General features: G+C 47.7%; 1 protein-coding gene and 1 long non-coding RNA gene across 3 annotated transcripts in view; one reads left to right on the forward strand and one right to left on the reverse strand.

The window, feature by feature from the left end:
• Nucleotides 1–351: 351 nt before the first annotated feature.
• LOC139359847 (uncharacterized) lies at nt 352–4635 on the reverse strand. 2 transcript variants are annotated; one of them, XR_011616349.1, is made up of 3 exons: nt 4530–4635; nt 2123–2241; nt 352–492 (listed from the first exon to the last, which is right to left on the reverse strand). It is a non-coding gene; the product is annotated as an uncharacterized lncRNA (long non-coding RNA). The 2 variants fall into 2 exon arrangements; XR_011616348.1 differs by lacking the exon at nt 352–492 and adding an exon at nt 1599–1774.
• The window catches only part of LOC105485010 (heparan sulfate-glucosamine 3-sulfotransferase 2), a 107003-nt gene continuing 96930 nt past the window's right edge, over nt 3970–14042 (forward strand). The window contains exon 1 of the mRNA XM_011747165.3: nt 3970–4918. Within this exon, the coding sequence (XP_011745467.2) occupies nt 4434–4918 (485 nt within the window). The 5' untranslated portion in view covers nt 3970–4433. The remainder of the gene's footprint in view (nt 4919–14042) is intronic.

Consider the following 14042-nt stretch of genomic DNA (forward strand, 5'->3'; position numbering starts at 1 on the left):
CAGCATGGCTAGATTCAGAGGTTCAAAGGATATTATCAGGAATCTAATTCTCCCTCTGTCAGTTCTGCTCTCCTCTTCGTTGGCTTCATTGTCAGTTTCTCCACTTTATGGTAGAGATGACCATTGGAAGCTTCAGGCTTATTTTAGATTAATTCATCATCTCAGAAAAAGAAGAGTTTCTCTTTTCCAATAGTTTTAACAAAAGTTGTGTGGTTTATTCTCACTACAAAGATTTGAGTTACTTTCAGTCCTTGAAATATAATTAGAAAGTGATGATGTCAGGTGTCATATGCCTGTCTTTGAACTATGTTCAACCCATACAAACCACATGGGAAAAAAAGATGGAATATTGTTTGTCCAGGATGTTTGTAAGGATTACTAGTTGTCTTCCATAACCATTCTTTAGTTCTTTCTTGATAACAAAATCTCAAAGTGTTAGCCAGGCACATAGCCATCCAGAATCAAGACTACATTTTGAAGCATCTCTTGAAGCTAGAAAGACAAATGATAAAATGCTGTCAAATTGAAAATGAGTGGAAATAATACAGGCAACTTCCAAGAAATGTCCTTAAAGAGGTATTGCATGTCTTTACTTATTTACTGATGATCAGAATGTGAACATGATGGCTGTAGATGAATAAGTCATTGTAGACTATGTGGTGACTTTAGAATGGAGGAAATGCATGGTGGAGTAACAAGATAGAGGGAACCTGGGTCCCAAACACTTTGGGGCTTCCATATGAGTCCTGAATTACCTTCATCTGGACTTTCATGTGATACAAAAATAAACACATACCTTGCTTAAGTGGGTGTTAATTGACAAACTACACAACCCAACATAAACCTACCTGATACCCCTAAAGCAGAATCATGTTTGCTACTGTAAACAGATAAAAGTATAGGAGATGGGCAGGTATGTCCACAATCTCACTTCGTAAAAAATTCTATCTGAGTCAGTCATTACTCTGATTGGAAATTTGAAGAGGAAAATCTTCCTGGCTTTCATATATTTGGGTATCCAGGGATATCACAGTTCAAAGATTAAAAATTATTTAAAAATTAAAGCAAGCACAGAATTATGAGAAATCATTATATTCATGTTTTATTTTCTAAGGGAAATAGTACTCATCGTAGCAGATGACTCCACATTTAACCTTGTAATTTTAACAATGGAATACAAAAATAGCAGGTTCATGATGTGAATAATTGTTCAAAGTATATATAAGAGCTCCTTTCAGGCCAGGCATTATGGCTCATGTCTGCAATTCTAGCACTTTGGGAGGCTGAGGCAGGAGGATCACTTGAACTCAGGAGTTCAAGACCAGTTTGGGCAACACAGTAAGACTCCATCTCTACAAAAAATTTAAAAACTAGCTAGGTGCGGTGGCACATGTCTGTAGTCCTAGCTACTCAGGAGGTTGAGGCAGGAGGATCCCTTGAGCCCAGGAAGTGGAGGCTGCAGCATGAGCTGTGATTGCACTACTGCATGCTAGCATGGTCAACAGAGTGAGACACTTCCCCCCATCCAAAAGGAGAAGAACTTTCAGCATATTTGTTTTGACATTTTTATTAACAATTAGAATGATGAATTAATTAAATTGTGATCAACTGTGGAAATTACATGATGCCAAGCGAGTGGTTCATGCTTTGGATAATGGAATCATAAAATTACACAACATCTAAACTTTGAGAGGGTTTTAAGGTGGATCATAACTTCCCATTTTACAGCTGAGGAAACTGAGGCTCAAAGGGGGTCCATTTGCCCAAAGTACACCTGGAATAAAGGGTAAAGCTGGGATATAATCTTTCTACTTTTTCTTTTTGAATAAATGAAAGCTACCTCATGGTTTGACTTCAAATAGACATTTGACAAAAACTGGAGCAGTGAACTGATGAGACAAGATGAAATGTAATCAAGTCAAATCTATAAGGACCTACATATTGGGTCCAAAAAGGCCCACTGTGCAAGCACAGTATGGGGTAGCTGTGCCTTAATCAGCAGCACTTGTAAGAAACATTTAGAGATGTTACTTGGCTGCAAGTTTGAGATATCAGCAGTATGATATAGCTACAATAAAAAGATGATGGAGTTTTAGGTGGCATTACTAGAAATAGAACTTACAAAAGAGAGGTGAGAGTCCTGTTGAACTTTTCAATCCATATCTGAAATTCCTCATGCAGTCCCAGGTGCAAGATTTTGGAAGAGACATAGACAAATTAGCTCACATCCAGGAGAGGAGCCTAGGATAGAATTATATGAATAATGGTCAAAGGAAGTGAGGAAGCTGCAAAGTGCTGTAACTAAGAGCTTGAATCTTGGAGTCAGACTGCCTGGGTTAATCCCAGCTCTGCCAGTTGCTGTGTATATGTTTGTTAAAATCTTCTTTTCACTGCCTGTAAATTAGGAATTACAATAATACCTACCTCCAAAGATAAATGAGGTAATGCATGTCAAGTATTAGCGCATAGCTCATACAAAACAAGCACTCAGTAAATGCTAGCTACTATTAGAATTAAGACAGCAAAGTGATGTGGGGGTAATAGTAACAACTTCATAGGTTGTGGTGAATATTTAATCAGTTAACCCATGCTAGGTGCTTGATAAAAAGTTGGTAGCTATTATTATTATCTGCAGTAGAATTGGTTTAAGGTTTCTAGGGATGGGACTGGTTTGGGGACAAACTATTTTTTGGTTTGGGCTAAGATCCACAGAACCTAATGATCAGTTTACGCCCTGAGGAAGGAAGTCAGTTGTAACCTGATTGGGGTGGAGGTGATGGTGGTCATCTAGACATTCTCTGGGGGGGTGGTGGTGGGGTCACTTTGTGAACGCCCAGACATGGTGAATTGGCATTGGCATTGTTGTTGAAGGACAACTCAGCTGTGTTCTTGCATGGCCATTTAGGCCTGTTCTGATGCAGGGTTCTGATCCAAGGTACCAGCGTGGTACCTCAGGGAAGTACTGGAGATCGTCACTTAAGCCTGTTCTGGACATGGTCACCGAGAACTGTCCTGTGGGCATTCACTTAGGAATCATTCGAAGTGGAATTGCTCCTGGATACGTTCTCCTTGTACTCTGTTTCCTCCTCCTAGTGTCTCTGCGTGAAGAAGCCCTGAGCACTCAGCCCTCGGCGACCCTCCAGTACCCTGGACAGCTCCCCGGGGAGCAGTCTACCGCTAGGCGGCGGCTGCTAAGAGAGGAACCCTCCTGGCGCGGAGTCTGCCGCTCTGGGGCTCGCTCTCCGGGCAGGCCCGGGGAGAGGTGGGGTGATAATGGGTTGGGGTGCGCGCGTGCCTCATAGGTGTGAGACAGAGCAAGCCGCCGGAGTGTGAGTCAGCGTGTGGGGGGCTAAGAAGCTTGGGTGAATAGTCACGGAATCTCACTCACGCTCGGCTCCTCCACCCATCCCATCTACAGCGCGTGTCCCAGTCCTGGGCGTGCGTGCGCTCCGTGTCGGATTCCGGGCTGTGTGTGTCCATTTGGCGAGATGTCGAGAGGGGGGCAGTGTCCCTGTCGGTGTATCTGGGCCCAGGTCAGGGGACTTCTCCTCCCCGTGTGGGGGTGTGTCCGAGCTAGGGCGTGTGTTCTTCTGTGCCTGTGCGTGCGTGTGCGGGTCAGGGTGGTGGGACCGCGCATCAGGGCAGGGTGCCTGCGTCTGCGTCTGGGTCTGTCTGGTCTGGATGTCGACGCGATCTCGACCTGGGTTCGTGTCCCTCGGTGTCGAGAGGCCCGCGTGGTAGGGTTGTCCAGCCTCCCAGAGGAGTACTATGCCTTGACACCTTCGCTTCACCGCCCCAAAGCTGGCCTGGGGCTCTGTAGGGAGTGGCCTGCGTGAGGAGCGCCCGCGTCCTGTGTTTCTGGGAGGGGTAAGAGAGTGGGGGCGCAGGGGGCGGGCCAGGTCCCCGGGCGCGGCGCGGGCTCGGGGGACCCGCGCGGCTGACGTCAGGCGACTCCTTAAATAGAGCCGGCAGCGCGCTCCGCTCGGCATTTCCCGAAGAGCCAGATCGCAGCCCGCTCCAGCGCCACCGTTCGGTCCACCTGCCAGCCCGCACAGCCGCGCCGCCACCGAGCGTTTCGTGCGCAGCGCTCCGAGGATCAGGAATGGGGCTTCGGGCGCTGGGCGCGCTCCGAACCCGGCGCACGTAAGAGCCAGGGAGCGCCCGAGCCGCCAGGCTGCCCGGAGTCCCATCGTCTAGGACCGGGAGATGCTGGAAATGCAACCGCCTGTTCCCCGAGGAGCAGCTGCTCCCGGGATCCCGGGGCACGGTGCGCACCCCGGCCAGCAGCGCCCGGAGAAGACGGCGCCCCCAACGCCCGATCCGCGCGACCGGGGCAGCGCCACGCGAGCCCTCTAGGCGACCGCAGGGCCACAGCAGCTCCGCCGCCGGTGCCCCCTCGGAAACCATGACCCCCGGCGCGGGCCCATGGAGCCATGGCCTATAGGGTCCTGGGCCGCGCGGGGCCACCTCAGCCGCGGAGGGCGCGCAGGCTGCTCTTCGCTTTCACGCTCTCGCTCTCCTGCACTTACCTGTGTTACAGCTTCCTGTGCTGCTGCGACGACCTGGGTCGGAGCCGCCTCCTGGGCGCGCCTCGCTGCCTCCGCGGCCCCAGCGCGGGCGGCCAGAAACTTCTCCAGAAGTCCCGCCCCTGTGATCCCTCCGGGCCGACGCCCAGCGAGCCCAGCGCTCCCAGCGCGGCCGCCGCCGCCGTGCCCGCCCCTCGCCTCTCGGGTTCCAACCACTCCGGCACACCCAAGCTGGGTACCAAGCGACTGCCCCAAGCCCTCATTGTGGGCGTGAAGAAGGGGGGCACGCGGGCCGTGCTGGAGTTTATCCGCGTGCACCCGGACGTGCGGGCCTTGGGCACGGAGCCCCACTTCTTTGACAGGAACTACGGCCGCGGGCTGGATTGGTACAGGTAAGGACCAGGAGCTCAGCTCCGTGCGCCGGGTCTCTGGTCGCTTCCATCGGGAGACTCATCCGTCTCTTGTGTTTTCTTTTTCTTTTAACCCGACTCGTTGTATGGGTTCAGGCTGACACGTCGGGCCATGGGGGACTATAGCAGAATTTACCCAGAACTTCCCAGTGATAATCTAGATGGGCAGTTTCTGGAACTGCAGAGGGCGTTCCCTGTTGTCACTGGAGTCGTTGGAAAAGGATTATCTCCAGTCAAACCTAAGTGCCAGCTGGAGGGCTAACTCCCTCTGTGACCAGCCCTTAGGGTGCTCAAGGAAGGGACGGGCGAGGACCTGTGATGCCTGAACACGGCCCCATCCTGACCCTCTGTAGGTCTTTGCTGGTACCCAGCACCTGAAGGACCCTGAAAAAGGGAAGGCAGTTCAGAGACTCCTTGCAGCAAGGCTCTGTTTGGGAAAGATCCCCAGAGTTCAGGTCAAATGACAGTGCATCCCCAGAGGTCTCCAGTAAGAAAGATGCCTTAGGGAGTCTCAATCTCAAACCCAGGTATTTGCTGCTGTACCGGGGCTGAGATCCCCAGTAGAGCTGGCCCTGGGTAGGTGGTCTTGGAGTAGTGGAAAGAGCCCTGGATTCGAGTCTTGGGTCTGTCACTTACGCTTGAGCAAGTTTCTTAAACTCTATCAGCCTTTAGTTTCTCATCCATCCCAAGGGCAGGAAAACAGTTCTTGCCCTGTATACCTTCCAAGGCTTTTCTAAAGTGCCTTAAAGGTGTAAAAAAGACACTTCACGTTAAGTGATACTTCTAAACCAGCAGCCAAAATGTGGAATTTGAAGGTGGGCATGTGGGTGAAGGCTGGCGAGGGTCCTAGGGGCAGCCAGTCATGCATAGACTGTCTATGCTTCCCATGCATGCCAGGAAGGAGAATTATCCCCACTGGGGGTGTCAAGGCACAGACCAAAGCTTCTGTAAGGTGGCAGCGTCCACTCCTCAATGCCCATCTGCCTCCCCAGCCCTCTATGGTGCTGAAGTGTAGGATCGGCCCACATTTGGGGATGTAATGTCTGGGCTCCCTGTTAACACATAGGTCACAGAATTCTCACCATTCACCTGACCCTTTGAAGACTTTCTAGAAACATCTGCATAGTAATGACGTTGGGGTGGGGTAACATGGTAGCTGACACAGTAGCTGAGGCTAAATCTGCTATTTTTATCTACAGCTTTAGGCAGTAGAGGTCATATGCATATTGGACAAGGGACAACTTCATTAGAAAGAGGACCCCACTGGACTTATAACAGAGGGCCCTGGATTTACCAAAAGTAGGGGGACCACAGGCCTGATTTAGCACCTTTGCAGGTTAGCCCTGACCCACAATAGTTGTGGTTGTGGGGACAAGGAGTGGGTCATGCACGTCCTTAGCAAGCCAACACATAGTTTGTCCCCATTGCAGCCAAGCAGGGGCTAACCAGCCTGTGGGTGGCCCCAGCACCATTATGTCTGGTTAATAGGGTAGGGTGGCACAGAGTGGCAGATCTGGCTTCGTGGCAATGCCAATAGCCCGCTGTGCTTTCCAAGCTATGACTCATGGGCATCCCGTCTAGGTGCATGTGGACACTGTCTGAGCCAGACCCCGGGATGGGGGAGGCAAACACATTGAACAGCAGAGCCTGGAGTGGGTCAGCCACGACATTCGAATGCAGGCCAGCATTTCCTCGATGGAAAATCTGAAGATCGTTATGAAACCTTTTGCCAATGTGAAGTGCCTTTTAAGTGCAAAACAGCAAAATTCTGAGCATCTGGCTTTCAGATAGTGTGCCCTCCGATAAATACCTATACCCTGAACCCAGACTCTCCTCCCTCCCCTCTCTTCCTTCCACCACTAAACAGCATACCTCAGGCTTCCATCCCGGAGCCCTTGTCATTCAGGGATGGCTGCTTTTTATTTTTAACCTTGGCATGTGTGATTCTAAGCCAGCTTAACTGTGAACCTTAGAGATGGGAGCCATGCCTTTTTTTTTTTTTTTTTTTTTTTTTAGCACATTTGGATTCTGCTAAAATTCTCAGCTGAGTCTTGGTAGGTTTTATTTAACATCAAGCATGCTGACAGCTCCGCTTCTCTCTCCTCTCCCCCTCTACCACCTTTCTCTACTTTATATTTCTAAAAGATTATGCTAGAGTTCTGATCGTAATTGCCCTCTCCCCATTGCTCGACCAGGAAAGCTGGGAAGCTCCAGTGTCAGGAAAGGGCTGTGTGGTTTGTGCTTCTTTCAGTTACAAATCCACACCCCTAGAGTCAAGTGTTTAGCTTGTGGATTGCCATTTCTGTGCAAGGTAATACTACCCCACTTGGATGCTGTTTCCATAACCTCCAGAACATCTTTCTGTATATAAAGAACATTTATGTACATTTCTCTTTATTATGGCCAACTCATATGCATTAACTGCAGAAATCATGGGGATTTCCGGAATCCTTTAAAACCCACGTTCTCACTTTCTTCCTGAAGTCCATGAGCTATGTACGGTGGGTGATAGGATATTCCCCTCTCTGTCCACTGCCTTGTCAGTTCACAACTTCCCATCATAAAGCCAGGGTTCACTGGGCAGACATGGCCAAAGAACCCTTGCGCCCATTGGAGTGGACTGTGCTTTCCAAAGGGGGTGTTGCAAAGTTGCAGGCAGTGTGGATCTTAGTACGATCGGCCCACATCAAAGCCCCTAGTGATAACTTCCTGGTCAGGAGGCTGAAATCCAGATAGTGGAAAAATCAAAAGCTGTACCCTTAACACAAAGAAGGGGCTTCTTTCTGTGGGTAAATGGAGATAAAGCTGAAGGCCGGGTGATGTAGCCAGAGAGACACCATCATTTGGAGAGACCAGGAGACAGAGTCTGCACCTTCTTGTCCTCAGCCTGATCCCCTTCTTGGGAACCAGTCCAGTTCAGGCCACCACCAAACCTAGCCTTCTGCAGTGGGTTCTTTCCAATTTGCTGTCTTTCTGCAGTGCCATCTCTGATGCTTACCTCAACTATGTATCTGGCCTGGGTTCTCCCCCACCCACATTTCCTCCCCGAGGTAAGAGCTGCAGGGTGGCCTCTCCTAGCTGCTTGGACAGGTGGGCAAAGCAACACCAGGCTGACGAGGGAACCAGGACAGGACCCACTATTGGAAGACCAGAGGTAGTCACCTAGGTGCTGTATGATTTGAAGAAAGGTGATTCTCCCAAGTCTCAGCTTCCTCATCATAGAATGAGACCTGTAGTAACTATCCTAGAAACTTGTTGTGAAGAATAAATGCAAAACTGTACATGAAATTGCCCTGGAAAAGTCTATGATATATAAAGATAAGGCAGTAATGTTACACTGTTATTGCTACTAATTACTACAACACCCCTGTTATCACTATTTATTCTGTTAGTATTTAAAATATTAGTTTCTGACCCTGCTGCTGTTATTAAATCGGGCTGAAGAATTAATCAATTGCTATAAAGATAGTTCCATACTTTCCTCTTTATTCCTTCCCTTTCCTTCCCTTTCTCCTTCCTTCCCTCCTCCCCAGTTCCTTCCTTCCCTCCTCCCCAGTTCCTTCCTTCCTTCCCTCCCTCCCTGTTCCCTTCTCCTTTTCCTCCCTCCCTCCCTTCTTTCCTTCCTTCCTTGTTCCCTCCCTCTCCCCCTCCTTTCCTTCCTCTCTTCCTTCCTCTATTCCTTTTCTCTTTCCTTCCTTCCTTCCATGTTAACAGGAAGTCAGTTCACATATCTGGGTGTCAGTTTGCTCACCTATGAAATGGGAATGATGCCTGAAGTGCTTTGCAACCTTATAAAAATCAAGTAAGACTACGTGAAAATGCTTTTCCAAATCTAAGGTTATCTTTAGGATGCCCTCCATTCTAAGAAAGTTTGGATGTGAAATAGACTCTTCAGGGTCATCTGTTATAAGGAGATATAAGCTTTGCTGTGTGTAGTGGTTTTTAGAGTCATAGGGAAAGCTGAGTTATGTCTTAAGTGTTCTCAATTTTGCTAGTGTTTTGGTATGGCAGGGGAACGTGTGTGGAGGAAGTGTATCTTTTCTAAACGCATTGAAATGCCAACAAGAGCAAGTTAATACGTGATAATTGACTCTGTGTTCTGGTGTCCAAATTTTGATAGATGAGCCTATTCTATAAATTTCAGACTTCACTTCACAACTCTGGTTATTTATTTGTTCAGCATCGATGATGTTCTTGGGATGGCGCAAAGCAAAGAAGACAGAATATTTGCCCCAGAGGCAACAGTCTAAGTAAGAAAGAGAATAAAAATCACAGAATAAGATCTCCAGTTCATTTTAATCAAGAAATCATGTTCTAATTGCAAAGCCCAGTTCTCTGGAAATGCAAAACCTTAGAAAAAAATAAAATCAAAGGCAGAAAGTAAGGGGCCTCCTGCATGAAGTAGTTAATGCAGACAGTTTTATAGTCTTTTAACAAATTGATCAACACATGAAACAGACTGATCTGTGCTCGCTAGGTATGCACACAGATGAATGTCTGTGCACACCCACACACATGCACCTGCATGCACAATTGCAGCATCTATGCAGACTTAGGCCTTTATACAGAAATTCCCTGTCTTGGTCCAGGCGAACATCATACACTATGATTAAATGAAACCATTGAGTCTATAACCACCCCCCCCATTTGTCTTGCAGCACTCTGTCAGCCTTGTAGCATGCTGGAGATATAATATTTAGTGCCAGCAAATGTACAGCTCTTGTCAGGCACGGAGGAACATTCAGAACAGGCAAGGAGAACTGTCATTGCTCAAGGAAGTTTTTTGAAGAGGTGGTTTCCCTTCCCCTTGGAGCTGAGGACTGGCAAGAGGTTGCAATGAAGAACAGGCTTACCCCAAAGCCTTGGTCTATTACTCCATTTTCACACTGCAAACAAAGACATACCCAAGACTGTGTACTTTATAAAGAAAAAGAGGTTTAATGGACTCACAGTTCCATGTGGTTGAGGAGGCCTCACAATCATGGCAGAAGGTGGAAGTCATGTCTTACATGGCAGCAGGCAAGGGAGAAATGAGAGCCAAGCAAAAGGGGAAACCCCATAAAAAATCATCAGATTTCATCAGACTTATTCACCATCATGAGAACAATATAGGGGAAACCACCATGATTCAATTATCTCCCTCCCACAACATGTGGGAATTATGGGAGCTACAATTCAAGATGAGATTTGGGTGGGGACACAGCCAAACCCTATCACTTGGTACAGGAGAATTTTAGGTGGAGAAGATGCTCACAGCCCCAGTACTTTCCAGCTACACACATTGTTAAGGCTGTTTTGGATGTGAACATGTGAAAATACCACTGAGAGATTCTGAGAAGCATCTTTAACATCTCCGAAATTAGCATGTATCTTATGATTGATGGTGTCTTAGATTGAGATACAGGATGTTTCCATACTGATTCCCGAAATGCCCTCTGCCTGGAAGACCTGGCTTCCCCAGCTTAACCTGGACTTTCTGGATCTTCCAAAGAGCCAGTGACTAGACCCTGCTTCATCTCTGTAGCCAGCAGGGCTCTCTTCTGATTGGTCCAGGAGCTGAATTCATTTTGTATTTTTGAATGTTACCCATGCCATCTCCCTGAAAGCAACTATCCTGAAATTAGGGAAGGTGTGGGGCTAGTGCTCACAGGAGATAAGATGCGGTGGTGGGCATGTCCTTCATGGCCTGCTGTACAGAGGCACTTGCTGTACCTTACACATATCTGGGACACATCCAAAGGGCCCTAACGGATTTGAAGCAGAGTCAATGCCCAACAGGTGCTATTACTTGCATTTATGCTTTGGTAATGCTTTGGTAATGTTCTGTGTATCTGGTGTGCAGGGCTGTAGAATAACTTCCCTCTCTTTGGTTAGACCTCTATGAATCATTCCTGAATGACTGAGTGACAGGGTGGGTGGGGAGGGGGTGGGAGCACACAGTTCCCTATTGATCAGATCCTCTGGAGGACTTGAGGAGAGGTCATCTCTACCTGTGAGGGCTCAGGGCAGGTGATGGGGGGGTGGGGCTTTGGGGGGTAGTGAGTCAGCCTTAAGGGAACTCATAAGTCACGCAGGCAACCTAAACCTGTGGGACTCACTGTCTCCACTGGAGCTAACTCCGGTGCGGGTTAATCCATTCATTTGTCAAATGCTTTCCATTGGCCAGGCTCAGTGCCAGGCTGCTGTAGGCCGGCTCAGCTGCCACTTTGTTCTCCTAATGGGCTGATGGCTGGGCTGAAGCACTGTGAAGTTCACAAGCAGTTTGACAAGGTGGGTAAAAGCCACCCAGGAGGGGAAATGACCTTGTGCTTCTGAGGTAATTGCTGCCTGTCAAGCTACACTGCTGGGCTGTTGGTTCAATGCTATGCTCCCAGTGGCTTTCTCAGTGGGATAAGGGAACAGGGTGAAGACAGGGGACAGGGGAGTTATTATTAAGTATGCTTTTCCAGGGCACATGAGACAGACGTTTGGGCTTGGGTGATCTGGAGCCCGAGCATCACATGGATTTCCTGGGCATGGGTCCATTGGGTGTCTTCCTAAGCTTTCAAATCAGAGGAGCTGACAATGGCTCCACCTCAGTGCCCATGGCCACCAGCCACCATGAACACTCCCCATGTGAGAAAGCCAGAAGTGTCTGCTCTATCTGGGTGGAGGCTCAAGGACCTCTCACGCTGCCTTCCAAATGGTGGCATAGTTATTTGGGAGGGAGAATTTTTTCAGATTTCAGACATTCTTGTGCCACCTTCATGACATTTGCCAAAGCACAGCACGACCTCTACTATTATTTTCTTAATTTATTTTTTTGAGAATCAAGCAGTGGCACAATCAAGGCTCGCTGCAGCCTCAATCTCCCAGGCTCAAGTGATCCTCCCACCTCAGCCTCCCAAGTAGCTAGGACTACAGGCATGCACCAACACACCTGGTTACTTTTTAAAATCCTTTGTTAGAGACAGGGTCTTGTTTTGTTGCCCAGGCTGGTCTCAAACTCCAGGGCTCAAGCAATCCTCCTGCCTCGACCTCCCAGAGTGCTGGGATTACAGGTGTCAGCCATCTTGTCTGACCTTCTTAATTTTTTTGCTTAAGATAACCCATTTAAAAATTATAATTTATCACAAAGAACACATTTTCCCCTTCAGTTTATATATTTTAAAATAGACAAGATATTCGACTGGGTGTGGTGGCTCACGCCTGTAATCCCAGCACTTTGGGAGGCCGAGGTGGGTGGATCACCTGAGGTCAGGAGCTCGAGACCAGCCTGGCCAACATGGTGAAACCCCATCTCTACTAAAAATACAAAAATTAGCCGGGCGTGGTGGCGTGTGCCTGTAGTCCCAGCTACTTGGGAGGCTGAGAAAGGAGAATTGCTTGAACCTGGGAGGCAGAGGTTGCAGTGAGCCAAGATAGTGCCACTGTACCCCAGCCTGGGCAGCAGAGCAAGACTCTGTCTCAGAAAAAAAAAAATTTTGCATTGTGCAATTCAGAAGTGACAAAGGGTATTCAGAGAAAATGATCCCTTTCTTTCCACCTCGTCTTTCAACCAAGAAGTTCCTCTTCCCAGAAGCAACCATAGGTACCTGTTTTTGTGTATCTTTCTGAAGATATGCTATGGATTTGCAAATCTAACGCATACTGTGCAAGTATAGTTAAAGTAAATATTGTTTAAAAGCAACTTTATTTTAAAGCCACCCTAAATGGAAAACCAGCAACACTTGCCATAATTAGAAAGTGATCATAAAAATAAGTTAGATTGAAAACAAAACAGTGATTGAATTTTTGCTCTCTAGTGTGGCTGGAAAGTTCCAAGCCTACAGTGTTTTCCATCTTTGCTTAAAAAAGGATACTAGGGGACGCTGCTAAGAGCAGTTAAAGAAATACCAATATCAATGTGAGACATTTCTCCTTGATGTAATCAGAAGGAATGAAGGTGAAGAGGAAGAGATAATACATCTCACTGTGTGATGTGGTGGTATTTAGTAGGTCTGTGTAGTACCTAAAATTACCAAGATGAGGCACACAACTGACGTTTTGGGAAATATTGCTGGAATTTGCTGAAAACTCAGCTTAAGTAAATCCAATGATGGGCTGGGTGTGGTGGTAATGCCAGCACTTTTGGAGGCCGAGGCTGGGTAATCGCTTCAGCGCAGGAGTTGGAGACCAGCCTGGGCAATATAGGGAGACCTCATCTCTAAAAAAAAAAAACAAAAAAACAAAAAATTAGCCAGGCATGGTGCCATGCACCTGTAGTCCCAGTTACTTGAGAGGCTGACATGGGAGGATCACTTGAGCCCAGGAGTTTGAGGCTGCAATGAACTATAATTGCACCACTGCACTCCAGCTTGGGTGACAGAGCGAGACTCCTTCTCTAAAAAAAAAAAACAAAAAACAAAAAAACAAAAAACAAAAAAAACCATGACATGAAGCTTACACACAGGGCAGGGTAGGATGTCAATTTTGCTTTCTCAGGCAGTTTAATTTCCCTGGATCAAGAGCGGAAGACAATGCAACTTCTTTGTGTGCTTTTAACTGTGTGAAAGAAGACCCACTGCAGAAAATGGTGCCTGGAATTTCCCTTATATTGTTAACAGAGGCAATGTAGAGGGTGTCTATGAAGACAGGGCTTCCCAAACTTGCCTTTAATAGGGCAGATGGTCAATTAAGGAGAGATGGCTTTCTGCCCGCTCAGGGTGCCCCCTAGCCTCAGTGCTTGCTGCTGGGTGAAAGAACCCCAGATCAACCCTGAGGCTGATGGAGAGATGAGTGGGCACTGAAGCAAGGCCTCATGGTGGCACAAGGGCTTTTTCGGAAGCAATACAAAGACAGATCTTGTTGGAGAGAGAGAGAGAGAGAGAGAGAGAGAGAGAAACTGAGATTCCAAGCATGAACTCAAAATGGAGATAAAGTTGCAGAAACTACTATGGAAGGCAGTTTCAGCACAGCTATGAAAAATTCGAACTCTGAGATGAGAAGGAATGTGTTGGAATCTCAGCTCCACCACATGCAAGGTGCGTGTGTGCCAACCAGTGGCTTCTCGGTCTCAGTTCCTCCATCTGCACACTGGGACTAATCGTATTGACTGCCACATAGGGTTGCTGTGAGGATTCAATGA

This window comes from Macaca nemestrina, chromosome 18 (assembly GCF_043159975.1).
Source record: "Macaca nemestrina isolate mMacNem1 chromosome 18, mMacNem.hap1, whole genome shotgun sequence".
In the NCBI taxonomy this organism is placed as follows: Eukaryota; Metazoa; Chordata; class Mammalia; order Primates; family Cercopithecidae; genus Macaca; species Macaca nemestrina.